General features: G+C 34.6%; 1 protein-coding gene and 4 non-coding genes across 6 annotated transcripts; all 5 read right to left on the bottom strand.

Moving 5' to 3' along the window:
• Nucleotides 1-197: 197 nt before the first annotated feature.
• Nucleotides 198-25,912, bottom strand: LOC113398527 (uncharacterized). 2 transcript variants are annotated; one of them, XM_026637300.2, is made up of 14 exons: nt 25,544-25,912; nt 11,351-12,110; nt 10,977-11,158; nt 10,438-10,555; nt 9,944-10,187; nt 9,182-9,409; nt 7,741-7,931; nt 5,963-6,737; nt 5,424-5,586; nt 5,101-5,286; nt 4,042-4,145; nt 2,539-2,638; nt 1,648-2,134; nt 198-1,515 (listed from the first exon to the last, which is right to left on the bottom strand). In XM_026637300.2, exons 1-14 carry the CDS (start codon nt 25,567-25,569, stop codon nt 829-831), a joined length of 4,251 nt encoding a protein of 1,416 aa, XP_026493085.2. In that variant the 5' UTR covers nt 25,570-25,912; the 3' UTR covers nt 198-828. The 2 variants fall into 2 exon arrangements, with proteins under 2 accessions (XP_026493085.2, XP_026493084.2); XM_026637299.2 differs by having other exon boundaries at nt 4,042-4,148; nt 25,544-25,911.
• LOC113398847 (5S ribosomal RNA) lies at nt 2,220-2,338 on the bottom strand. Its single transcript, XR_003368941.2, has one exon. It is a non-coding gene; the product is annotated as a 5S ribosomal RNA (ribosomal RNA).
• On the bottom strand, nt 4,505-4,623 carry LOC113398837 (5S ribosomal RNA). Its single transcript, XR_003368932.2, has one exon. It is a non-coding gene; the product is annotated as a 5S ribosomal RNA (ribosomal RNA).
• On the bottom strand, nt 5,611-5,729 carry LOC113398836 (5S ribosomal RNA). Its single transcript, XR_003368931.2, has one exon. It is a non-coding gene; the product is annotated as a 5S ribosomal RNA (ribosomal RNA).
• Nucleotides 6,921-7,039, bottom strand: LOC113398844 (5S ribosomal RNA). The gene has a single exon (XR_003368938.2). It is a non-coding gene; the product is annotated as a 5S ribosomal RNA (ribosomal RNA).
• Nucleotides 25,913-26,389: the final 477 nt, after the last annotated feature.

The following is a 26,389-nucleotide window of genomic DNA, read 5'->3' as shown; positions in this document are numbered from 1 at the left end:
TATCGATGATAGCATTTGTAATGAGTAAGAATACTATACTGAATCTTTTCGTTTTAAATGAGCACAAGTCTTCCCGCTATGTTTAAGTAAGATTTTCAGAGACTGTTTAACAATAGTGAAACTATTGCCATTTATAATACTTTACTTTAGTCATGAATAACGTATATATTTATATGTAAAAAAATAAATAAAACATATTTCCTAATAACAAGACTTTATTTTTAACAATTACATCTAAAATCAATCTAAACGCTTTTTAAATAATCTCTAAATCACCAAAATACAATTAAAACTGCACTTAGAAAATTATTTGAAGACAGCAAGGTATGCAGCCTTATATCCTTTGGTCCATGCAGACTTTTAAAAAAGAATGTGTTAAATTTATGATAAAATTAAATTAACAGTGAAAATATAAATGATAAATAAAACTGTGAAAAACTATTCTAAAATCACAACAGTGGAATGTTTAAGTGCTACTTAATCTAAAATCACATAGCCTTTCACAATAAAAAAAATGATTATCTTAAACGAAAACCTATTAAAACGTTAAATATCTTTGGGTTTTCTAAATGCGAACTATCTTGGACGGGTTCGAGTTTATATGGCGTGTGATTTGATTCGAATTATATATGAGATAAATTTATCAAAAATTTGTACTCGTCGGTGGAAGACCTGCCACAATATTAGCATATAATCCTTTCAATAACAATTATAAAATATATTAGACATAGAATTAACGTTGTTCATTTTTCTCTGTTATAGCCTAAATATAGAATTTGTATTTTGATTTTAAATTATATAACGGTGAAATAATTCCGGACATCAGAATCAGTTTTTATCTGTGATGTCCTCGTTAATGACGGAGAGATTTTCTTCTGATATTTTTTCCAAACATCCGCAAGTGAGCGAGTTGATATTCTTCGCTAAATCTTCCTCGATCTCTCGCTCCAATATTTCGAAGTCGTCATTTTCAACTTGACACTTCAAGCATTCTTCCGACGACGAGTCCTGATAGCACATAACGTTCTCAATATTCAATTCGACCTCGTCGTTTTTATCGTCCCTTGTGAGTAAAGACGGACTACTGTTGCTCAGCACGCGGGTGTCCCTGTTGATGTTTTTAATAAAGATTTCAGATTTGGGACGAGTATTTAGCTTGTCGTTCAGTTTTTTGAGAGCCACGACGGGATTCGGTCGCTTGTCCTTCGGGAATACACGCTGAATGCGTTCCTCGATCAAGGAAATGCTTCGTTTGAAGACCACCGTGTCTCTCGGTCCTTCGTGGCCGTCGACGGCGTCCCGGGACTCCGTGTCGGAGTTATCACAGCGGAAGTAGATGGTGTCGCAGCCGTTCTCCTGCTTCACTTTGACGAGGCAGCAGTCGTCCGCCTTCTCGCAGAGGATCTCGTGGAGGGACCCGTGTAAGGGGATCAACTTCACTCTGCCGCCGAAGTTCTCTTGCATGTGAGTCGAGAGATCGTCGTCGATATATAAGTCCTCTGTGCTGCGAGCTTCCTGCAAACGAACAAATTATTATATATTATTTTTAGTTTAAATACATCATGTAGAAAATTATCATTGATCATTTGATCCTTATAAGTTATCCCTATTTTAGGAATGGTATTGCCAAATTAAGTAAATACAAACCTGAATAGCACTGAAAGCTTGGCATCGTTTCAACGAATTAATATGAATGTCTTCTCCGGTCAAAGTGTCTTCCATGGATAAATTAAGTTTATCTTTGCCGCTGTTTGAGTCACATATTGTCACATTGACACAGTTATCTAGTACATGCAAGCTGTTCTCACCCGAACGGTTAAAGGTGATTTGTAACAATGGTTTATTGTTACCGTTTATTTTTACCCTTGAAAATGATTTAACTGTATCCTTCTTAGCGGCTTGGTCACTCTCGTCAGCATTTTTCAAAGATTCCAGAATGTTAGCGACGCCTTTGTTTAGTAAGTCATCGCCTTTTTGAAGACTGTTGGTAGATTCTGAAGTATTGTCAGTTATTTCGTTTAGTAGATGATGGAATTCCTTTCGAATTAAATCTCGAATGAATTCTTCAATACTTAGTGTATCAGTTGAACGGTCGATTTTGGGTGGGCCAGTTACAATATCTTCAGTTATTGTCCTGTAAGGATAGAAAAAAAGGAAAGAGTTAAAGACTTAAGGATTGCTTTTTTATTTTCAAAATTGTAAAGAAAAATATCAAAAACGGCCAACGACACGCGGTGTTCCCAGGCGGTCACCCATCCAAGTACTGAACGCGCCCGACGTTGCTTAACTTCGGTGATCGGACGAGAACCGGTGTATTCAACGTGGTATGGACGTTGGCATTTCATACATTCAAAATATCTGATAAAATTTTTCAATGGACGACGAATTCATACTTTGTGTAAAATTACCTTTATGACTCATTTTATAACTATTGCTCCTAACAAATTATAGTAATAGTTAGAGAACCACTCAAAAAGTCCATTATTGACTTTATATTTTTACTAATTTTATATAATAAAGATGACATAAATTACAAACCCCTTTTCCGAAGCTTTTATCCAGGTATTTGTGTCTAGAGGCGGGAAGTTCATACTTTTCGAAACTGCTTCTCGCGCTTGACAGTATTGTTCCCAGTGGCCTATGAATAAGTAAATACTTTTAGCTTATTTAATTAGAACAAGAAGGCATTAAAACCTCTTCACGTATCAGTTAGTTACAGCAAAATCAATATGTTTTAAATTATAATTATATAAGTTTGTTTAAGTATATTATGACAGTGTCATTACCTAACTATAGAGAAAACAAGTTAATTAAAAGAACAATTTCACATTGCTTAAAATTTAAGAACTTACCATTATAAAACCAGACATGATGTTTAATTTTAAATATATATTAAACTTAAATAAAACCATTTCTTTTGTGTAATTAACAAATGTATTTATATTATATATTAAAAAGGAAAAATATTAATAAATGTTTTATCATATATATATATATATATATATATGTATGAATGTTAGTACATTGTGGCCATCACCATTTTATTATTGCAATATAAATGCACTGTGCACTTTAACTTTGTCCTTCTGAAGTGGTTAAATACAAATATTATATTAGCTCTATATAGCAGTGCAGTGCTGTAAGGTGGACCTGTATCCAACTCAAATAGATATAGAGTTGGTATCGAAGAATTAAATAAATATAGTACATATATTTTTTAGTATTAAATATCTTGTTTCCATACATATGAATTCTAATATATAAAAGCAAAATCGCTGTCTGCCATGTATTAAATACTGAAACCTCCGAAACATGCTGTTTAGTAGTTTTTTAGTTAGAGAACACAAAAAAATACATTTTATTTATTACTAAAGATTTATAGTTTTCGTTTTGTGTGTATCAACTAATTGAGTTTGGTGAATAGTTTTTTTTTTTAATAAATAAGTTTGTTGTCATATTAGTTATTTTTGGGGAAAGTATCTTCTCGGACGAACAATCGTTTGAATAGTGCAGGAACGCATAGAGAACAAATATTCGCTCTTATTTATATAGATAACTTTTATGTGCTAATGTCAACAGCACTTGAATATTATACTACTTATCAACTTATTTAATCAACCAATTATCAATGAAGTAAGAATATTAAAATACTTTACCAATAAATGTATTTAAATCCCCTTGTGAAGCAAAAGTTCGAGCTTTAAATTAATTATATGTTCGGTCGGTTATGGTCGGACCATATAAAATATAATAATTTATTTTAGTTACTTAGTAAAATATAATTAAATGAAAGTTAGTTTAATTAGCATGCATTAACATGCACAAAACTAAAACGTAAATTAATGTTTGTTTTCCTTTATCAAAGTTTTTAATCTAACTGAATTAGATTTCGTTTTGTTAAAAAATAAAAGCGATACACGTGCATTAAAAAAACAGTGTTTAAGCTTAAAGTGGATTCTACAAAGCCTTCAGACACAGGTGCATATTATTGAATTTGGTCGCTATCAGTGTACATGCAAGTAGACACACACGCGCACTGACCGGCGACGTGTGCGGCGCGCGGCGGACGGCGGCGCGCCGGCGCGGGCAGCGACGTCTGCAGCGTGTCCACGCAGTGCGAGGCGGGCTTCACCGCTTGCACTCGACTGCTGGAAACAAAATTATATTTATAACTCGACTGAGTTGGTTTTACTGTTGATTAGGCTCCATGAAAACTTGTCCGAGTAGGTATCGTGTTGTTTTAGAAATAATCAGTTATTTTGATTGCCGGTACAAATAAATATTTAGATGAAGAGTACGTACACTGTAATTGTAAGGAAACGTACGATCAATATTATTATAAAGATCATGATGCATTTTATAATAATTTCTGTATCTATAAGGATAAGTGTCGATTTACCATTTTCTTTTCATTTATATTGAAAGTGCCACGAAATAAACCTTTATTTATTATTTTACTTGAAACAAAATAATAAAACTTCGTTTCACGTAAAATTTTAAAAAAGGCCAACGACACGCGGTGTTCCCAGGCGGTCACCCATCCAAGTACTGAACGCGCCCGACGTTGCTTAACTTCGGTGATCGGACGAGAACCGGTGTATTCAACGTGGTATGGACGTTGGCTACATTAAATTCTAATATGTCGAATAATTATTATTAAGCTTTTCTAAGCCCCCTCCACATAACATCCAAAATTTGGATTTCTCGGTTCATTTGTATTTCCAAATGTAAGTAATGACTATTATAGGAGTAAATCTTTTAACTATTAATTATAAAAATTATATTCGATTTCATTATAAATCGAATATCGATATAATCGATATCGAGTTATCGATATCACATCAAAAATATATATTAAAAAAAAAGTTTCCACCAGGGTTCTATATTCCGCCGCGCTTTAGGGCCCCGGAATCAACTAAGACTACCCTGATTAAGACGTGTTAACTACTTCTCACACCGTCAATATGCCGCCAACTATGACATCTAAGACGTCGCGATCTCGTGCTCATAATGATACGGTCTCACTCACCCTCCAGACACAATAAGTTATAAAGTCTGGCGGCGGAGTAACTGTCGAGCAGCGTGCCAGCAGGGGCCTACCTCCGGTTGTCCTCCGGCAGCGACATGGAGCGGCCCGTCTTCTTGTTGGCCTCGTGTATCCAGCGCTCGTGGATGGCGACGAGCGGCTTGACGTAGACGCTGGCGAGCGCGTCGTCCGGCCGCGCGCCCTTCACGCAGCCCAGCGAGCGCGCGCGCTCCAGCGGCGCGCCGCCCGCCAGCGGGACCCTAGGCGTTCAGCATTTTCTTTATTGCATTTATGAAATTATAGTATGCTTTGTTAATTACATAATTGTCTAATATGTAAACTTCCTGTTACTAGGTAAATATGTATGTAACTAAGAGAAGCAATCACGGTATTTTACCTTCTTAAACCTGTAAAGCTATCCCGTAATGTATCTGCACTACCACTCGATACGATTTCGTTTCTCTCCGGCTGATTGGAGGATAAAATTTCTGACTTGTCCTCCTTTTCTTGAGGCGGGTCCGACGAAGTCAAAACCATATCCGAGACTTCGATTTTGATTTCTGCAATAAAAATATATCAAAAAAGGCCAACGACACGCGGTGTTCCCAGGCGGTCACCCATCCAAGTACTGAACGCGCCCGACGTTGCTTAACTTCGGTGATCGGACGAGAACCGGTGTATTCAACGTAGTATGGACGTTGGCTAATAGAATTTCGAATCATCTGTAGATTTGCGGTTTGAATTTTAATATAGATGTATAAATAAAACATATTCATAATATATATTCCTTATTATATAAAGATGACATATTATGTACTCAGCTTATAACTACTATAATAACCTACTTTTACAAATGAAGTACACGGTTAACATAACTGGCATTATAATGAAATTTTAAATTTACCTATTCAAATGATCGTAAATAAAAACACATACCTCGATTATTCGGCATAGCGGAAGGAACCTTCGAAGTTTCCTCAGTTTTACTTCTGTTTACATTTAATTCTCCCGACAACCAAGCATTCTTTCTTAACTTATTACTTCGCGCGATCGGCGTGTTTGGCAAGCTGTAATTCTTTATATTAAAATTATAAGAAGATCGCTCAGTGCTATTTTGTTCCTTTAGCAGCGGCTTAATAGAGTCCAAATTGAATTCTGGCACTTTTATATGCAAGGGTTTATAAGACTTCGGTGTGAAGCTCCTGCTCAGTTTAGTCGTCGGTCGCTCGCTACTTTGATCCTTAATGCTATCATCAGTGAGACCAAAATTGTTCAAACGCGTATCCGGGCTAAGGATACTGCAGTATTCAGTTGAGTCACTTCTGTGTAAAGTTCCCGGCGTAACTACGTCGTTGATTCTCGCTCGAAGTTTAGCTAGGGGAGTTGAGCAGGCGCTTGAACATTCATTCTCTTGTAATAGGTCGAATTTCATAGGTGGATTTTCCTCATCGGACAATATAAAACACTTATCCGTAGTATGAGCAGTTGGTAAGTTTATCTGTCGTATGGTTTCATACAAAGGGCTATTCTCCTTGGAGGTATCGCCGGGACTATCGCGTGTGTGAATTTCGGCTTTGTGTTCAATGTTCTTGGGGCTGAGGTAATCGGAATCGGTGGGCGAAGTGGTATCCCAAGGCTGAGTACTGAGACTCAATTTTTTTTTGGATAGTTGAGCTGGTATTATTATATACTCCATTTCGTCGAGAGTACTCTGAAAAAGTTAGTAATAAAGAAGATTACAATAACAATTTAAACATTCTAAAGATAATTAATCTTAACAAATCATGTCTACGCTTTAGATAAAAAATAAATAAAACATATATACAATATTAATATAACAAATTGTCTAGTTATTTGTTTGTGAAAACATTATTTAAACTCTTAAGTAAAAAAAGGTCAACGACACGCGGTGTTCCCAGGCGGTCACCCATCCAAGTACTGAACGCGCCCGACGTTGCTTAACTTCGGTGATCGGACGAGAACCGGTGTATTCAACGTGGTATGGACGTTGGCGATGCAATATTTGAATATATCGTATCTAATTGGAGTGGCTAAAGAATACTACTATAATTGTCATACAAAATTAACGACGTCATAACTATATTCACGAATATCTAAAATTTAAGTTTCATCATAATTAAATAATTTAAAAAAATTTATAGTAGTACACAAAAAAATCACGCACATAGAATACAAAATCAACCATTATTCAAAGTAGGCACCTAATTATTTGTGTGAATAAAATTAAGTTTGTTTTCAATTGAATAGTATGTTAAGTGAGGTACAACTAACAGGTAATAGTGGAAACATGTTGAAGCCATATATTTCGGAAGTAATGATTCTAATTTGGATCGCATAAGGAAGGAAACCTTAATTTTATTTTAAAAGATGTATTAAACTACATATAAAAACTGTTGTGTATCAGAGTAAGTAAAAATATGTATATATATATATATATATCTCAAATTTTCAAAACTTTCTTTACAGGTGACTTTTTTTATATTAATGAAATAAATATGTAAAAGTCAAAACTATCGCATGCCATACTTGTAATGTACTATATGTAAACAAATACTACATTAAAATTGTTAACAAGTCGGAATTAAGTATTTTTTAGAATATCCACTGTGGGGGCCACGGGGCTGTCGTCCCGGATTCTCTAGACCTGGCCCCGACCTATATGGAAGTCGAGCGCGGAGTAGGCGAGGGCAGACCTGCGCGTGCAGCAGCTGCGCGCGCAGCGCGGGCAGCGCGGCGCGCGCGGGGCGGCGCGGCGCCAGGCCGGCGCGCAGCGCGCCCAGCACGGCGCCGGGGTACGTGCCGTCCGCGGGCAGCGCCACGCCGCGCCGCGCCGCGTACTGCCGCTTCAGCTGGCCGTACGACAGCGCCTTCCACGGCAGCGACGCTGCGGGCCACGTGGATACCTTTAGTAGCTTCGCGTTGCGTACGTTAATACCCCACTCGCGTCTTTTGTACTGTGCTTAATAATAATACGAAATTAAATGAAAGAGTGGGCCACCCTATGGTAGGAGGTCGCCTCCGCCCGTAGACATCTTAATATCTTACTATGTAACCGCAACATCAACGATAGACCCGAGACGTGTCCCTTGTGCCGGCGATCACCTTAGTTGACTAACCCTATAAACTAGACAACGGTCAGACGAAATATAACTATGTATGTACTTGGCGTTACGATATGAATATAATTGGATACCGAAAATATAAAGAAAAGCCTTATACAATTTGCAACTTATAATGTAAACTACCAAGATACTTGAATAAAAAACTGTAAAAGTTTTGGAGCGTGCGGTAGGTCAATACTGATTGTATCATAATATTTATTTTAATGTTACAAAAAAAAAAAAAAACATTTTTATTTATTATAAATATAAGCAGTAAATCATTCTCCGAAGAGCACTCCATCTTCCACTCCTCATTCAATACTAACATAATTTATTCATTATTAATGTCAAATAATGTTGTGTTATGTTATATAATGTTCATTGTTTTGTTTAAACAAACTATCGAATTGTGTTTTCAAAATAAATATGACCCCAGTGATGTACATACCTCCATTGTTAAAGCTGCTAGTTTTCATAAAATCATAAATTGCACCTACCCAATAAAATCGATAGTTATTTTGCGCCTCTCTAGTATGTATATAAATGAAATTACTTATGCGATTGACCAAAAACCATCACAATTGCAATAACGCTTACCTGTTTCATACAGTTTGCGATTTTGTTTGAGATGCGTTTACTCATATATATACCGTTAAAAAGTTCATTAGTAAACGGCATATCTAAAATTATTTAAATCGGGCTGACAGTTTTTGAGACGCACTTTCTTACATTTTGGTCGGCGGACGGCCTTAAGGCACACTCGATGGTTATCCACCACCACCAATCATAGACATTGGCGCTGAAAGAAATATCAACCACTCCTTACATAACCAACATGCCACCAACCATGGGAACTAATACGTTATGTTTCTTGTGCTTCTGCTTAAACTGATTCACTCACCGTACAGAAATAGAGCAATACCAAGGTATCCGGGGACTTGGTAGACGGGCTTGAACAAAGCCCTACCACCAAGCATCTTTTAGCCATACAAACTCGCCAGTTTTATAATACGGATACATCGATTATATTCACCATTACAGCATTCCCAGAGCATAATGGAGAGGGAATACACATCGCTCTTAGAACACGGATGAACAAAGCCCTCTTCGTCAGGCTCGAAGAGTTCAGGAGCCTGCCAGCGATAGTGCTCTGATTCGGAGTAAGCTTTATAGTGCTTCGATACAGCGTTGGAGCCGAGGTAGGCCTCGGACGAGCGCTGCGACAGGAGCGGCTCGGAGTCCGAGGTTACGTCGCAGCTTTCTGGAAAACGAAGGCAAATCATGGATGATTTTTAGGTAATACACTACTTAAAAAGATTTATTAGACTTTCAAGTTCGATGCCGTCTCCTCTTACACAAACTTGTTTCTGATAGCGTGCAAACTTCAGTATCTGCCTCTGTACCGCTGACCAGACGGATAGTTTTCTGGAGCTCGTTGAAAGACACTCGACTTATCGGTTCAAATTTCAGTTTAAAATAATATGCTTTATAGCCTATTCCAACTAAGAGTAGATTAATAACTAACTTTGACATTGAATAGACACGATATCATTGGATTGTATAAATCATATAAGAGCTTGTAGTTAATATTAATTGATGTTTATGCAGGCCACATTTATATAATAAATGATTACTACATGTAAATGGTTTTTGATTGAAAAAAGAGTAACTACCGAGTTTCTTGTCAGTTCCTGGGTACTCATTTCGAACCGATAGTAGCTCGATATTCAAATTAACATTGTAAATTTACGATTCAAAAGTAATAAACTATTTGATTTTGATTTGTGATGCTTACCACTCAAGTTGACGTACTGCGGCTCTGATGAATACATTTCGTACCCCTTGTCCTCATTACCTTTCTGAGCCGGAAGTTTCGTACAAGGTCCAAGGTCAGACAGTTTCGCAGTGTTTTGTGCGGTTATCATTACGCTCATGCTAGACAGCTCAGTGTGGAGATAGCCTTGCATATGTAGGAATACTAATGCGTTCGCGATGTCTAAAGCATAGTGGACCGATGTTTGGACGCTTAAAATACGACCCTGGAAATTATATAGTAGAACATTAATTCAGTTTTTTTTTATAATATATTTTGGCGGGCGGTCATACAGGCCACCTATTGGTGAGTGGTTCTGTAGTTACCTTGGACTTGTAGTTACACTGACCGTCACCCTTGAAATCGTAACACAGTTTAGTAGTTATGTAGATAACCCAGAACTCCCGTCCATAAAGAAATGTCGGGTTAAGTTTATACATGTAACATTTATTTATTTAATACTACATATTTTTTACCTGTACATGAAGTATACCAAACAATGTATCGATGCATCTTTCGCATATTATATGAATATTACTTTTAACATCCGGATAGAGTCCCATGAGAAGTATTATATTTGGATGGCGACATTTTCTGTAAATAAAAAAGGTTTTATTACACCATCCTAGTTGAATATAATATAAAAGTATCACCTTTTACGGGTACACATGTCTAGTGAAAATCATAAGATATATTTTAGCACAGATCTGAGATGGTCTAGGGAATTAAATTTTATTGTTAATTAAATTGATCGCCAAAACACTGCTTGCAACCCGGGCGTTTGTTGTGCTTAAGAAACAGCTGGTCAAAACCAAAGATCACAGACTAAACACCGGACAAGAACGACGGAGTTTTCTTGGTTATTTAATTTCTCTTGTCGGATGAAGTTAAAGTGTATCGTATCAAAAAAAAACTTCCCTGTAACGTAGTATCTCTATGATTTAAGCTCAAAAACCGAAAAAGGGGACAAAATTCTACGATAAACACAACACTTGCAATCACTTGCAAAAGTAACCTTAGTATATTTATCTCCATGTTCCGTTTCTTCTTGACATGCTCAATGGTGACTCCGGCCAGCTTTTTGATCTGCACTGGCACCACTCCCCACTTGCCGTTGCTCCATGCTTTGCTCTTATCAATCGTCACATTCAAATTGCATGCACTCGCGATCGGTAGTCCAAACATGCTTACGTCACTCTACGAACAATCAGCAAGACAATTGGAACCGGTTTCTTGTAACATTGCTATTTGCAAGACAGAATAGTGCAGTAAAAAATGATACGTCATTTTATGAATGTTTTTGCTAATTATTTACAAGACATAATAATAAAAAAGTGATTACGTGCAGTTCCTTCAATATTGTATTCGATTATTCTCTATGAGACTTACCTTACTATCGTCAGATTTGCTCGTGTTCAGCGATGGCGCCTGCAGCTGCTCATCCGCCCACTGGTCAAAGTGATTCAATTCACTCATCACTTCCCAAAGTTTCTCTTCGCAACTATCATTTTGACGACTTCCCGAACTTGAGCTAGATGCTTTCACGTCCCCTGTCGCCTGCACTCCGTCAACTTCCTCTTCGTCGCTTCTCGCTCCGTCCAAAAAGTTTTTAGTGTCGAAAGGTAACGAATTGTTCTTAAAGAAAAATGGTGGGGATAACGGTTGGTCGTCTTTAAAATCGATATGCTTTTGAATAAAGAAGTCTGGCGAGCGTTGATTCGAGCTATGACGGTTGGTTTGACGTGGCTCCGAGTATGGCGCCGCTGTGAACATATTCCCCGGCATGAAGACTTGGTTTTGGAAGAGAAACTGTATGTTCGGAACACCTTCGTGGATTTTTTCGTCGGAATGTGCGCTTCGAGTTCGTTTGTGCGACTTTTTTTTATATTTCATAGCGGATTTTTTCTCGTAGTTAAACGTGCTGTCTGGGTCGCCGGTGCAATCTGTGCAAGAGACGGGAAGAGAGTGACGTCCGCATTTCTTCTTCACGGGTGTTACTTGCAGATCTTTGCTTCCCGAAGATCTCCTTGCTTGGAATTCAGCGAGATCACGTTTGTATTCTTCCGTCCGTATAGTTCCGACTTGTATAGGAGTATCGTCGATGGAGGGCGAGGGGCCTACATGACTGGTTGTGACGGTCACACGTTCTCTGCGAATAAAATATATTCAACCATTTTTATTTAAACTACATTTAAGTTATTTACGCAGAATATTAATAGTTGTATTGAGACGTAAAAAATTAATAAATCAAGATTAACTTGTAATTCAAAGTAAACGTGTAAATTGTAGCTTGCATGTGTATGACACACTTGCGCATGTTATGTTGAGCGGAACGATCAACAATACAACAGAAGATGACGCCACCGGTTCGTTACGACACGAATTCCAAATTCTATATCAATTAATTTGATCCGTGCACGGCAACAAATGTGATTGAATATATTGATTATGTGTAACAAATATTTATTGCTTTTAATGTGTATTTTTATTTGTTACTTTGTTATTTTCGAAATATTAGTTTCACATTTATTTCAACAATAAAATCAACATAACAGCGCGTAATTCATTTTTATTTCATCTTTGATCTTTGACTCTCACCATTAGTATTATAGTATTATTACTATATTCTACGAATTTATACATTTTATACATATAAATATACACTTAAACAAATCTCAACAATTAATAAGATTAGCGTAAAGTTTTATTTATAAATGCTGTGCATCTATTGCCTGTAAGTAAAACACAACATAAAGTCCTACTTACACACGAAACTTTCAATGGAAATATTCTATGACTAATAATTAATATACTTTAAATGAAACAGTTTAAGTTCTTTGAGAAAATTTATTTAGTGAGAATAAAAAAAATAATAAAAAAACTTTAAAAAAGATGTAAGACGGGTTAACCGGGTAATTACAGTGATCTAAGAAATTAAGTACGCAGCGTGGGACAGTCGCTGAGACTTAACTGGTTTTTGTGACGGGTCTCATTGTTCAGTTACCTTAACAATTTCCATAGCGGTGATTAACTTTGAACTAGCCCACAGCTCACTCCAACTACAATGGTATTTCAACCGTGAATCCATCGAGTTGCAACTAACTTTTACTCGTGATAGTTTTCTATCATTGAAGCTATTACTTATATTTATCGACGTTTATTAAGTGTTGTGCAGATAACACTTTGTTGTTTTCGTCGAAAACATTTGCTTTTTTTTGTTTATAAACAATATCAAGTACATTTTAAATTTTTCATACGAATAAAGCGAATCTATCGATATTATTATTATTAAAAGAGTATAGTTGATCGGTTACACCGCCGATAGTTTAATTGTACCTCCAAAAAGCAATTATTTTATTCCGGTTTGTAGGGAGGAGAGTGAGCCAGTGTAACTACAGGTGCTTGTATCTATAGTATAGTTAGTTCCCAAGGATGATGACGCATCGGCGACGTGAGGGATAAAAAAAGACCTCTACTGCTATTTATCTCTGAGATTGATCTTCAAATAAGAGACAATCTTTGCTCTGACTTTTTAGTGAAACATTCTAAAATGTATTTGACAAAAAAAATATCAATAAATTATTCTTGGGGCAAAGTATCCGTTTCTATAATAAAATTCCGCAGACATTTTTAACTTTGCCGTTTCATATTAATTTAAATTGTAAAAAATACATTGGTAAAGAAAGCGTGGATTTAATGCTTGTTGACTTCCAGGCAGGAGACATAAAATACATATATAATTGTATTTAACTAACATTACTGTATTTTTAGATGTTGAAAAAGAGTAACTACTGAGTTTCTTGCCGGTTCTTCTCGGTAGAATCTACATTCCGAACCGGTGGTGGCTTTACTTAAAACAGTTTGTTAAATGAAGATTTAAAAGTGCTTGTAAAAGTCTACTTGAATAAAGTATATTTTAATTTTGATTTATATAGTTATAGGTACATGAATTGTTTGATAAAATACAATGTTAGACGACATAAAAATAGTGTCCGTTGCAATGGTCCACTGCGTTTTTAATTGAGACCGTTTAAAAAATGTTAAGAAAGAGGTAAGATATCAAAAACGAAGAATATCGCCGAAACAGGTCTCTGATATTTCTGATACAGATTGTATTTGACTTTCATACTTTATTGACAATCTTCGAAGAACTCAACGCTCTTGATAAGCGATAAGTAGACAAACGTTCATTTACCAAATAACATATAGAATAAGTATAAAATTGTATATATATTTATACTTTATTTACACCAATAAAATAATTAGGCGAAACTATCATTAGTATCAAAAACCCATTACTCTAGAAGGTACAATGCTACATTTGATCGAAAAATTATAAAATCTTTTCTATCACACAATTTAAGTGCACAAGTCTGCTATGATTGCCTTAATTTTAACTACATGTTACGCTATGTAATAAAATACACAACGTTTATATGGTTCAATAAAATTAATGGACAGTTAATCAAGTGAGATTCACTTGGCTACAATATTTAGGTGCGACGGTAGAATTGACACAAGTCCACTTTAATGGAAAAAAAATAGAAGATATTTGATCAATCTCTTTCGAGTCTTCTCCATCCTACGTGACATTGGCGAAATAATCTGAGCCCTGTCGGCACAACTAAAAGCCATTAAACTGAGAATTGAATTGAATTACAAGATATTTCAGTATCCAGTATTAAATATATATATATGCAAATATTTACCAATTAAATGAAACACTAGTCTATGCATGATCAACGAGTACAAAAGAGTTATTCGGTTTAATGATGCGAGAAGTATTTTGTATTTTTACCTGTATTACTGCGGTTGAGAACCAACTTAATCCAAATTAATTTGTAATATCATTACTAGTTAACCTCCCTGGCTTCGCACGTGTACAATATGATTCTATACACAACTTTTAGATTGAAGTACAAATATAAAAAATCTTTTATTTTTCCAGCTATGAAAACTCTTGGTTTTATTTATATTATGCATGTATATATATACGTTCCACTTGAATCACTATGTTTATTGACAAAAACCGCATTAAAATTCGTTGCGTAGTTTAAAAGATCTAAGGGTAGGGTAGACTGGGTACGGTTGTGACAGGTTACGGTTGTGACAGTCGCAATATTAGCGAAACCATAAGGAATACGGGGGAGGTGTAAAGGGGAGAGAGGAACGTCGTGCGAGTCTGAACATGTTTCACATTGTTTTATCAGACGACGCGCGACGTTGACGTTAGCAGAGGCCCTCATTACTTTTTAACGGTCAAAAGTAAGTATTTTTATTCGATTTCTTTTAGTGATTGTTGTAATATGTGTACAGATACAGTAATTAATGTTCTTTCTCATTATTAGTCAAACATTAGTGGTTAAATAGCAGTTCTTACTTTATAAGTATGTTGTTTAATATTATTATAACTAATCTTCTTTTGTCAAAGAGTACTTTGGGTACGGTTGTGACAATTTTTTAATTTGTTTTTTGCTTTTAGATGCCAAGAAAACGCGTAAGAAAGACGGAAAGAGGGCAATGTGAAATTGTAAAATATGAAGAAGCTTATACAGAAGTGAAACGAGGAACATCATTACGGAGAGCTGCAGAAATGCACAAAGTTAATCGTATGTCTTTATTACGGTATATTCGAAAACGCGATGAACCCGGCAATGACCACAATAAAGACAGCATCAGCATGGGGTATGTTGCACATAATAAAGTTTTCTCTGAGGAACAAGAACAGCAGCTGTCAAAATATATAACACGTTGTGCTGAAATATATTTTGGTTTGTCTCCGAGAGAAGTACGGAAGTTAGCTTTTGAGCTTACTATTAAATATAATCTAAAGCAACCTGCTGCTTGGCTTCAGAATAAGATGGCTGGTGAGGAATGGTTTCGTTCATTCATGAACAGAAATCCATCACTATCTGTTCGTGTAGCTCAAGCTACTAGCCTGTCAAGAGCAACAAGTTTTAATAAAACAAACGTGGAAGCTTTTTTACAACAATTTGCAAATTGTTTTGGACAGACACACTTATGAGCCACAGGATATATATAATGTAGACGAAACAGGCATAACTACCGTCCATAGACCAGATAAAGTTGTCGCAAGACGTGGCATACGCCAAGTGGGAGCTCTGACGTCAGCTGAACGAGGCACATTGGTCACAGTTACATTTGCAGTAAATGCTTTGGGCAATAGTATACCCCCTTTATTTATATTTCCTCGCGTTCGTTATCACGAACATTTTGTGAGAGACGGGCCTATAGGATCGATAGGAACTGCAAATCCTTCAGGCTGGATGCAAGACGTGTCATTCTTAGTTTTTCTTGAACATTTCAAGAAATTTGCAAATGCTTCTCTAACGCATAGAATCTTACTATTGCTAGATAACCATTCTTCTCACATCCATGTTAATACATTGGATTTTTGTAAAGAAAACGGAATCACTTTGCTTTCATTTCCTCCACACTGTTCGCACAAACTGCAGCCACTGGATAGATCCGTCTTCGGACCCTTAAAAAAAGCAATAAATACTGCTTGTGACGGTTGGATGCGAAGTCACCCTGGAAGAACCATGACCATTTACGACATTCCAAGTATTGTGAAAACTGCAATGCCTCTAGCTTTAACACAAGCGAATATTCAGGCTGGATTTTCTAAAACTGGTATTTACCCTTTTAATCGAAATTTATTCGATGAAATAGATTTTGCTCCCTCTTCAGTAACAGATCGACCAAATCCAGACAATCAACTAAACAATCCTGCAACATGCACTTCTGCAATTGATGATCAAACCCCGAACATACCAAACCCTGATATTAGAGAAAACAATCCAGTTCCTAGCAGTGATATGGCACCGGTGTCACCACTATTAGATTTTTCATTAGACGAAAACTATCTTGGCCCTAATGATGAAACACCACCACTTTCACCTTCCGTATTGGGCGAATTCTCATTTCAATATTTAAATAGCAATGATCAGCCAACTGCGTCATCCTCAGCTACACCACTTATTTTTTCTCCTGATATTGTTCGACCTTTTCCAAAGGCTCCCCTAAGGAAATCAAGAGGTTCCAGAACCAAAAAGTCAACCATATATACAGACACCCCAGAAAAAGAGGCAGTTCGGCAGGAATATGAAGAAAGAGAAAAACGATTGAAGGCTAAACTGATAAAGAAAAACCTGAACAAAGTAAAAGGAAAAAATAAAGGAAAAGGAAAAAACAAAGAGAGAAAACGGAAGACATCACCACCGTCATCAGGTGAAGACGAGTATTTTTGTTTAGTGTGCATTGGTGCATATTCCGATAGTAAGCCTGGTGAAAAATGGATAAAGTGCCAAGGAAAATGTGAGCTCTGGTCACATTTAGAGTGCACTGATGGTAATCGCCATTACATATGTCATAACTGTGATGACTCTGACTGATGATTGATCTCCAATATATTATTTTTACTACAATATATTATTTTGATTAATAATGAATATTAAATATTATTTTCGTTTGTTATGCTGTATGCTGATACAATATACAAATTGTTTTTTTTTTATTTAGTTAGTATTTTGACGTTTTGTATAATTATAATATTTTAGTTAGGATTTTGTACTGATTGTAATTTAAGACTGATTCATTATAAGCAATCAAATTGCTATATGAGGATTTGTTATAATAGCTATACCTGTGTTACGTAATGGTAATTACTTAAAAAAAGTATATGTTGTGCAATAAAAGTGATTGATGACCATTCTGGTGTATTTTTGAACCTGCCACTACCGACTCCAAGTACTGTCACAACCGCCCCTGGGATGTGGACGGTTGTGACATTTTCTTTTTTTTTTCTAACTTGCTCATGTGAGTTAACCATAGTACTTAGAAATCCATTTTTTGTATTTATACGTAGGTAAAAGTACTCTTTATAAAAAAAAACCTATTTTGTATAGTTTACTACTACACTAGCAAAATTATTGGTTGTCGAATGAAAATTGTCACGACCGTACCCAGTCTACCCTACAGAGTTACAGACGTCAGCAAGCGACTTTGTTTTATATGTTTCTATGAAGATATATTGTATTCTGAAAATCCACTGAACGAACCAAACAATTTCGAGAGAATAAAAAACACACATTTACAATCTATATTATTTTTTAAATTATTTAATACTCTATTATATCAGTTATAAAAATTGAACTTTTACTCAGAGCCAGACGTTTTAATCGCCAAAACGGCCAACAGGCCGTCACGGTGTTTATAATCTACGTGTCTATCAATGGTAGGTCGTGAAATAAAATAAAAAAAAAAAAACATTAAAAACAGTGATCAGTTTGTAATTCGTTATGTATTCAAGAATTACCTATGACTAATGCAATGATCACGAAATACATTCACAAACTCTAGTTCTTTATAAATTTTGTTTAGACATTTGTTTTAAATATAATTTGTTTGTTATTAAAAATGATTATAAGTCATATTACTGTTCACATGATTATACACATTATAAAGAAGTTTGGAATTAGTATCCACTGATTTTACACAGGTTACATAGATTAAATTGCATAATGTTATGATTTATATCTACGATTGATGAAAAGTGTAACTACTGAGTGACTGGCTAGCTGGTATATCCACTTGAATTTTACTTTCAGTTCCGATAACAACTTCGTCAAAATTCAAACGCCACTATTCCATAATGAAAATCATAGATTATAATTAAAGATTTCGACCAGTTAATTGCCTTAACGTCAATTCGATGTTTAAGTTGTTTTTTTTTCCCATATTTGGTAGTAGCTATAGGACAGGTTGTATCTAACAACATGAGAGATCTAAAATGTTTTTTCCATTGTCCCTTAACTAAAGTAAATTACATACTTTTAAAACAGGTACAATCACTAATGATATCCCGAACAAATATTACATATTATAGTCTATTCCAATTACAAGACGACAAAACCCAAATAAATAACATTTGACTTCGAATTAACCGGATATCATTGGTCGATAGCTTGAATAATCTATAATATTCCTTATGGTTTTGCGAAAAAATGGCGTTTTGAACATCGACGAAATGGTTATCGGAATAATGGCAGTAAAATTAAAGTGGATATAAGTACTGAACGGAATAGTGTTTTATTATAAATAAAGATGTATTAACCAAGAACTGTTAGTAGTGCACAAAATAGGTGAGCTATTGGCAGATCGCATGGAATACGTAAATCTAAGGTCTGTTTATCTTCTTTCATTCTTCGATTGGAATACATGATATGTAAATATAATAAATGTAAGTTTTGAAGTGGTTATTTGTGATAAAATTTTGCTCTCGGTTACCAATCTCAACCAGCAATTACAGCTACTACTAGCCACTTATGCAGGACATATTAAAGTGCTCTGGTGTGTGCGCACAGGTACACTCTTTAACTCCCCAATCTCATAACCCAATGGAGTAGTTTATCCGACGAGCGGAAAGAGTTCCGGTTCAGGACCAAATGCTTTACCCGCTTTCTGAGGCACGGAAAGTTTTTTTTATGTGATAGGTGGCAAACGAGCAGGAGGCTCACTTGATGGAAAGTGACTACCACCGCCCATGGACATCTGCAATACCGGAGGGCAGGTGCGTTGCCGGCCTTTGAGGAAGGAGTACGTAGTAGTAGTACTCTTTTCTTGAAGGTTCCCAAGTCGTATCGGTCCAATCGAAAAACCGCCGGCGAAAGCTGGTTCCACAGATTGGTTGTGCGAGATAGAAAATGTCTTCAGAAAATCGCGTTGTTATGGATTTTCGGACATCTAGGTGGTGCGGGTGAAACTTAGAATTTTGACGAGATGTCCGAAGGTGAAATTCAGCAGCCGGGAGTAATCTAAACAATTCCTCGGAACATTCCCCGAGAAAAATTCGGTAGAAGATGCAGAATAATCCAAAAGTTTACAATGTAACTTTTTTGGGCATCTGTTTTAAATTTGCGGCTAGGGAAAACTAATGTTTTCGGCTGGCGAGAAAACGAATATTAAAAAAACGGAAATATAATCTTAAATTAATAATTAATCTTAAATACGTTAAACAGGCAATCCATTATATTATATTATCGAGTAATTCAAATATTCGAGTTCTAAGTCAGTGAGTAAAATGTCTGAATTTTTTTTTCTTTTTCAGCGAGTCGATTTACTAATCGAATAGATAAAACTAGAATCATGGGAAAATTATTTAGAAGTTTTTTTTTTACATTTTCAAACTACGTTCCCTGATAATGTGCAGCCCTGGATGTCTGGCTCACGGATTTTCTTTGTTTTCAGGATGATTTATCATCCTCAGAGAGTGACGCGAGCAAATAATTTAACACCCTTTTTTCTTTTGAAGCGCTGTAACTCAAAAATGCAAATAATGACTTTAAAAAACTAGGATAAAATCGATTCGTATTGAACATCGTTATCGATGTGAAACATTAGCTAATCCTGCACCGAAATCTTTGCCTGGACTCTAGTTACGCTGATTAAATTTTGTACCAATGGCATATTAATCATTAACTTCCACATTAAATCCAGCAAATCGTAAATACTACGAATGTTTCTGAAATATATATAATAATATAACGCAACGACAGAGATAATCAATCATATAAATAAGTTGTACTGCCTTGACCGACCACATTTAGTTACTTCAGTAGAATTACTCTTGCTTTAAAATATTTGACGTATATCCCAGTTCATTCCATGTTATATTTTCTAATACATCAGATTTTCTTTCGTTATAAATGCGTGTAAATATCGTGATATCGCTATACAAAAATCAAGCCTAAGCCAAGGAAAGTTATAAGAGATATAGAAGTCTTTAATTACGACCAAATGAGAGTTTCATTGCTACAATAATAATTGCATTAATTTATTTCAATAACGTTTATTCTATTTAATATATGATTACTCCACTACTTTTATTACTTTAAGCTGCTTTTATTGCTCCGAGCGCTTTCTTCGCTTAAATAAGCAAAGCAGGCGATATCCAAAACAATTTAACAGAACCTTATATATAGATTTAAATATCGATCGGCGACAAATTATATTTACGACAATACGCAATTACTTCTGTCTACATTAGTACATCTTGTGAACATTACTTAAGGGCAAGATTGCGTGTTCAAGATCATAATAATGGGAATATGATTAAGAGATTAGAGAAAGTCATTACGCGAAAGATAAATAGCTCACTGATAAGTCAAAAATACATTATGAACTTAATCTGATACTTATATAATTGATGTTTAAAATAAAATAGAAAGCATCTCTGATAGCAAGCAAATTTTTGTTTCACGAAGATAAGCTTACATAAATACACGGCTGTCTAACCATCAATTTTCGTTATTTTTTTTTAAAGTAATAAAAGTATTACGATGCATAAATTGTTAAATAGTGCGGTGAAAGTGAAACTTCGATACTGTTTTAGACAATGCCTCATTGAACGATGTTCTGCCGAAATGCCTTTTGTTGGATGTATCAATCACACGGAAGAGGTTTAAGCGGAGATTCTATTGTTTAGTTCATTGAGTGAATTAAATCAATCAAGGTTGTATTCGTTTTGAGTTATGATTTTATGCAACTATACAAGTGCATAACAAGATTTATTATACATTAAACTTATAAGAATTACTTTTAGAACAAATTAATCAAAATAAACTAACGACCCGCTCCGGCTTCGTTCGTGCTGGTACTAAATATATTACAGAGTACAGAATGTCTTTATTACAACGTTCACAGTTTTCCAGTCAGTTCAGGGTCATATATATTAAATGCACGATGTATTTAAAGTACTTAATTGGATAAGGATTAATACTGTATTGCTTAAAATCGCTTCATAAATATGCCATTATTTCTCGTAAAAGATCCCTAAGAGATAGACATATACCATCCCGGACTTTTTTTTAGACCTTTTTAAGGTGTAGTACATTATTTAGATCTATCTCGTAGGGTTCAGCCAGTGTTTGCAATGTAAACACAAGAAAAGTGTTTATTTACATCGCATTAGAAACCTCTAAATTATCAGTGTTTTTCTACGATATTATCGATCGATATATCGATACATATAAACCTTCTTGAATTACTATTTATCTAATAAAAAAAACGTTTTTTTTTTTATTCACAATAAATAAAATAATAATATGTATTTCTAAATTCCAAATGTTGCATTTCTCGATATTCAAATTAGTAAGAAGACCTTTATCATAACTGTAAAAACGATTCACGTTTACTGACAAAAGACAAAATAACAGAAAAAATCGAATTAGTCTAGATTTAAGCGAATTTCTAAAGTAAAAGTTCTTCATTCAGTAATTTTATCTCGAGTGACGCATCGAAGCCGTATGATCTATTGAATTAATATAGATGAAAAAAAAAACATTATCACTTGTCTTGTTCACGTGTAAGTATACTGAATATAAAGAAGTTATTAAAGCGCGACAAGTGCCGTAAAATATTATACGATAAAGATCACACGCATTTATAGTCCTTAAGCTCATAAATATAAAGCTCATAATATATTGAAAATAAACAGATTCACATCATACGGAAATATACAAAATAAAAAGGAAATTAAATAGACCGACTATACCTACGTCGTAATAAAATACGCTTTCGATTCACATGCCATTTAAAAATGGAACCAATAGGAGCGGTTTCTTTTTAATCTGTACACTACACCAAACAAATGATTTTTATTGTATGGTCAATTTCGTTTCGATTTTACTAAACGAAACCATTGATAATGGGTATAATATTCGATTTATGTTTAATTTAATGGTGTCTGATCGGATTATATTACAATCCTTTTAAAATTCGTTATAATTCGTAATGTTTAAAATATAATATTTATTTAGGCAGAACTGACAAGGCAAGGCGATTTATATATAAAGCTAGAAAGTCTTTTGACAAATGTACATGACCAGCCGTGCTAAACCAGCTCCGATTTCGCACCGGTACAACTACGGTTTCAGTGTTTTACCCAATTCTTTTTAAATGGCGAGATATCAACAAATATTATGTTACAATCGGTATTGCGGCATCCTAATTCTTTCAACAAATAAATCAGACCGCATAGGCTTTCCTACATAATCATTTTCGATATCTCTGTTTAAGTTACGCTTTATTTTATATTTAAATTAAATAACTACTATAAATAAAGACTCATCTTAAAGAAATACATTCGTAATCTTTGAATTATATTCATCACATACAATTGTTTAAATATGTTAAAATAATAATACTCACAAATAAAAATTGATTAAATTAATGAACTATAAAAGCCCGGAAATTTAGTACCAACAATACACCTGGAATGCGACCTCTATAGTTAACCGTTGAAAAGGCGCACCGAATTCGATTGTTGGAACTTTAGGCGGAGATTTCGTTAACAATAATAGTAATAATAGTTAATATGATTAAACATTTGTACAGATTAAAAACAAACATAAAAAAAAAACAGAAGTTGTAATTATAGCATATTCTATAATAGTAGATATTAAAGCGTCACTTTATTTTCATTTATTTTTAAGCCTTACTTTTCACAGCAATTAAGCATAGATAACTTACATGTAAAAGATCGATATTATTGACTTTGAAATTGAGAAAATAGTAGTAAATGATGTTCCACCGGTTAAGTACGGTATCATTATTATATTAATACATATATATTATATTAACTGACGTCCAATTAAAAATAAATCAACTTAGCTTACCTACTTATTTACCAAAGTTATAAATTTAAATACCTACTTATACACACAATAATGTTATTTTTAACATCATTTTATTTAACTGACAATAACTTTAAGTGCGTTTACAATCGTGTTATAAGTAGAACAAGGAGAATAAAACAACAAACTTGCGATAAAACAAAGGAAACAACTGTTGTTGGATTAAATTTAAATGAATTAGATAAAATCTGATAACACGTCGGTCGCGTTAATTTTCTCCTAACGTTTCCTCATTTCATTTTAATTAGAGATCAAAAATTATCACTGAATTGTGAATGTATCGATAATAACACAGTCGCTTATTGATTGATTGTTTATTATGTAAAGTTTATAATACTTTAAACTATACCGTCTAGTCTAGGTTGTGACTGTTAATGAGAGTATTTACCTACCACTAGCGTATACGTGCGTAATGTGACATCGCATTTAAAATTGAAATACATGCTTCCTAGACATTTACCTCAATATCAAACGAAAATTTTCGTGTATGTTCGCGAAATTTACACATGCGTGCTCGTGTTGCAGCTAGCGGCGAGGCGAACTGAAACGTAAATCACCGTAAATGTGTATTCTACTGTGTTTACTCTGCGTTACTTCGACACGCGAGTGGTGAGGCGAATTATTTTGATAATTGCCTCTTTGAATCTATTCGTCACTCACGACTAAAAAACAGCAACTAGTAAAAGAAATGTTGATGCCTACACGAACATTGATATTAGTTGGAGAAGAATGAACGTATACCCATATATAAACGGTCGCTCGCGTTATGCATACGACCGCGACCTTTTATACATTCGGGTGCATTAACAGTGAAGTTGCATAATTATCTATTTTAACAACTGCACCTAAAATGAATTTGCTGTGTAAAAGAGTTATATGTATGATAGTCTTATCCCTTGAGAGCCCTGTTATTCGTATTAAAATAAATGGTATACTTTATTACAAATAAAAAAAAACTTATTATTTAATTTGTTGTTCAAAATGTGCACAACATAAGGATCTAGAATGATACTTCCTTGACTTGTAGTAGCATATGGAGTACCTTTAAGGAAGGGTTCAATACCCTGTCCGGAGCTAAAGCCTGATTTCCGACCCAGAACAACGAAAGAAAACTCATGATTTGACGTCTTTATATATTTTAAACGTAGACTGGGCCTGATTTGATAATATATTTATAATAACTTTGGTATTCTTTTTATGCATTGAATTTTTCTGTTTAAAAAATTGGAATAAAAACGATATTTTTTCCGCAAATACAAATTGCCCAAATGGCAATACAATGGAATTTGGATCGGTAGTATTTTCGGTGTAATTTGAAAAATTGCATGAAATAATATTTAAACCGAACGGTGTGACGTTTTAGCGGTACAGTTGGATCGGTCGAACGCTTGACTTGATACTGATTGTATTACTTTGTTTATTATTTTAAAAAATGTATGGCAAATAATAATACTACCAGAAGAAAATTAGGGACTGGTAACTGGTAAAATAAACAAATTAAACATCGGTGTAAACTTTCAAAGATATAAAATAGGTGCCTACTTAACATTTTCCATTACTTAATAATACAAATCTATACCTAATAATTTCATCAGAAATCAATCCCAAGCCCTAGTGGCAAGAGCCATCTATGAATAAAGATTACAACATAAACAAATTTTGTCAATTTTATTTAACAACAGGTGGTTCTCAATCTTTTACTAAATGTTTAATAAACTTTAAAAAGTTATATCACATTTTCTGCAATCACAAAATTATTTTTGTAAAACTTTCAATATACCTACGTAAATAATTACAACTGTTGTAAAATATTAGTTACAAACTACAAATCTTATTGCATGTAAAAAAAATGTAGGTAGGTACATACCGGCGCAACCACTTAAATACTCCCATTTCTTGCAATGAAGCCACTTTTTATTAAATACTTAGTTACACATTTAAGCCGTCTACGACACGACACTAGCAAAAAAGTTTTTTTTAAACAGAAAGTCTGCCGACACGAGAAGCACGCGGAACATTACCGTCGCATTAGATCCGATCGGTATAAAAACGTCTAACAACAATGACCACCGATATATTGTGCGGTCAGACAAAACAACACGAACAGCACGGCAATCGCAATGAGTTGAATTTAGTTTTTTGTACAAATTACTTTTCGTCGCGCTCCGGTGATCCACTTCATCCACGCCGGTTGAGCTTCGCGCGTCACTCTATCACTGCATTGGCCGTTGAGCACTCGGGAATTACAAGTCAATCTCTCAACGAATGAGTTTTTATTCAAAAAATATTCAGTTTTAATTAAAATAGGGTAGTTTAAAATACTGTAATATAATAAAAAATAAGGTATACTTGTTTGTTTACCGTTGCTCTCTAGACATTTCTGCTACAGATCGTGTTCGAATAGCTTTATATTCGTTTATAAATTTCTTCATTATTTGTTTTAAAATTATTTTACCGTAATTTTAAACACTAATATAACTTAGCTTAATACATTTACCTATATAAAAATAATTGAATTGAATATAATTAATAATAATTGAATTGTAGGTATTTAAATTGATATTAATGAAAATGACATAAAATAAGCAATTGAATGTCTTTATTAAATAAGTATTACTCATTCGATTTATTAGACTAGATGCCTTCTTTTAAAATGTTGCAGGGTTTTGTTTAAAACATTTGATACACTCGCAATAAATTATTTTACAGATTT

Source organism: Vanessa tameamea, chromosome 14 (assembly GCF_037043105.1).
Source record: "Vanessa tameamea isolate UH-Manoa-2023 chromosome 14, ilVanTame1 primary haplotype, whole genome shotgun sequence".
Taxonomy (NCBI): domain Eukaryota; kingdom Metazoa; phylum Arthropoda; class Insecta; order Lepidoptera; family Nymphalidae; genus Vanessa; species Vanessa tameamea.
Note: the sequence above shows the minus strand (reverse complement) of the source record. Positions and strands in the feature narration are given on the sequence as shown.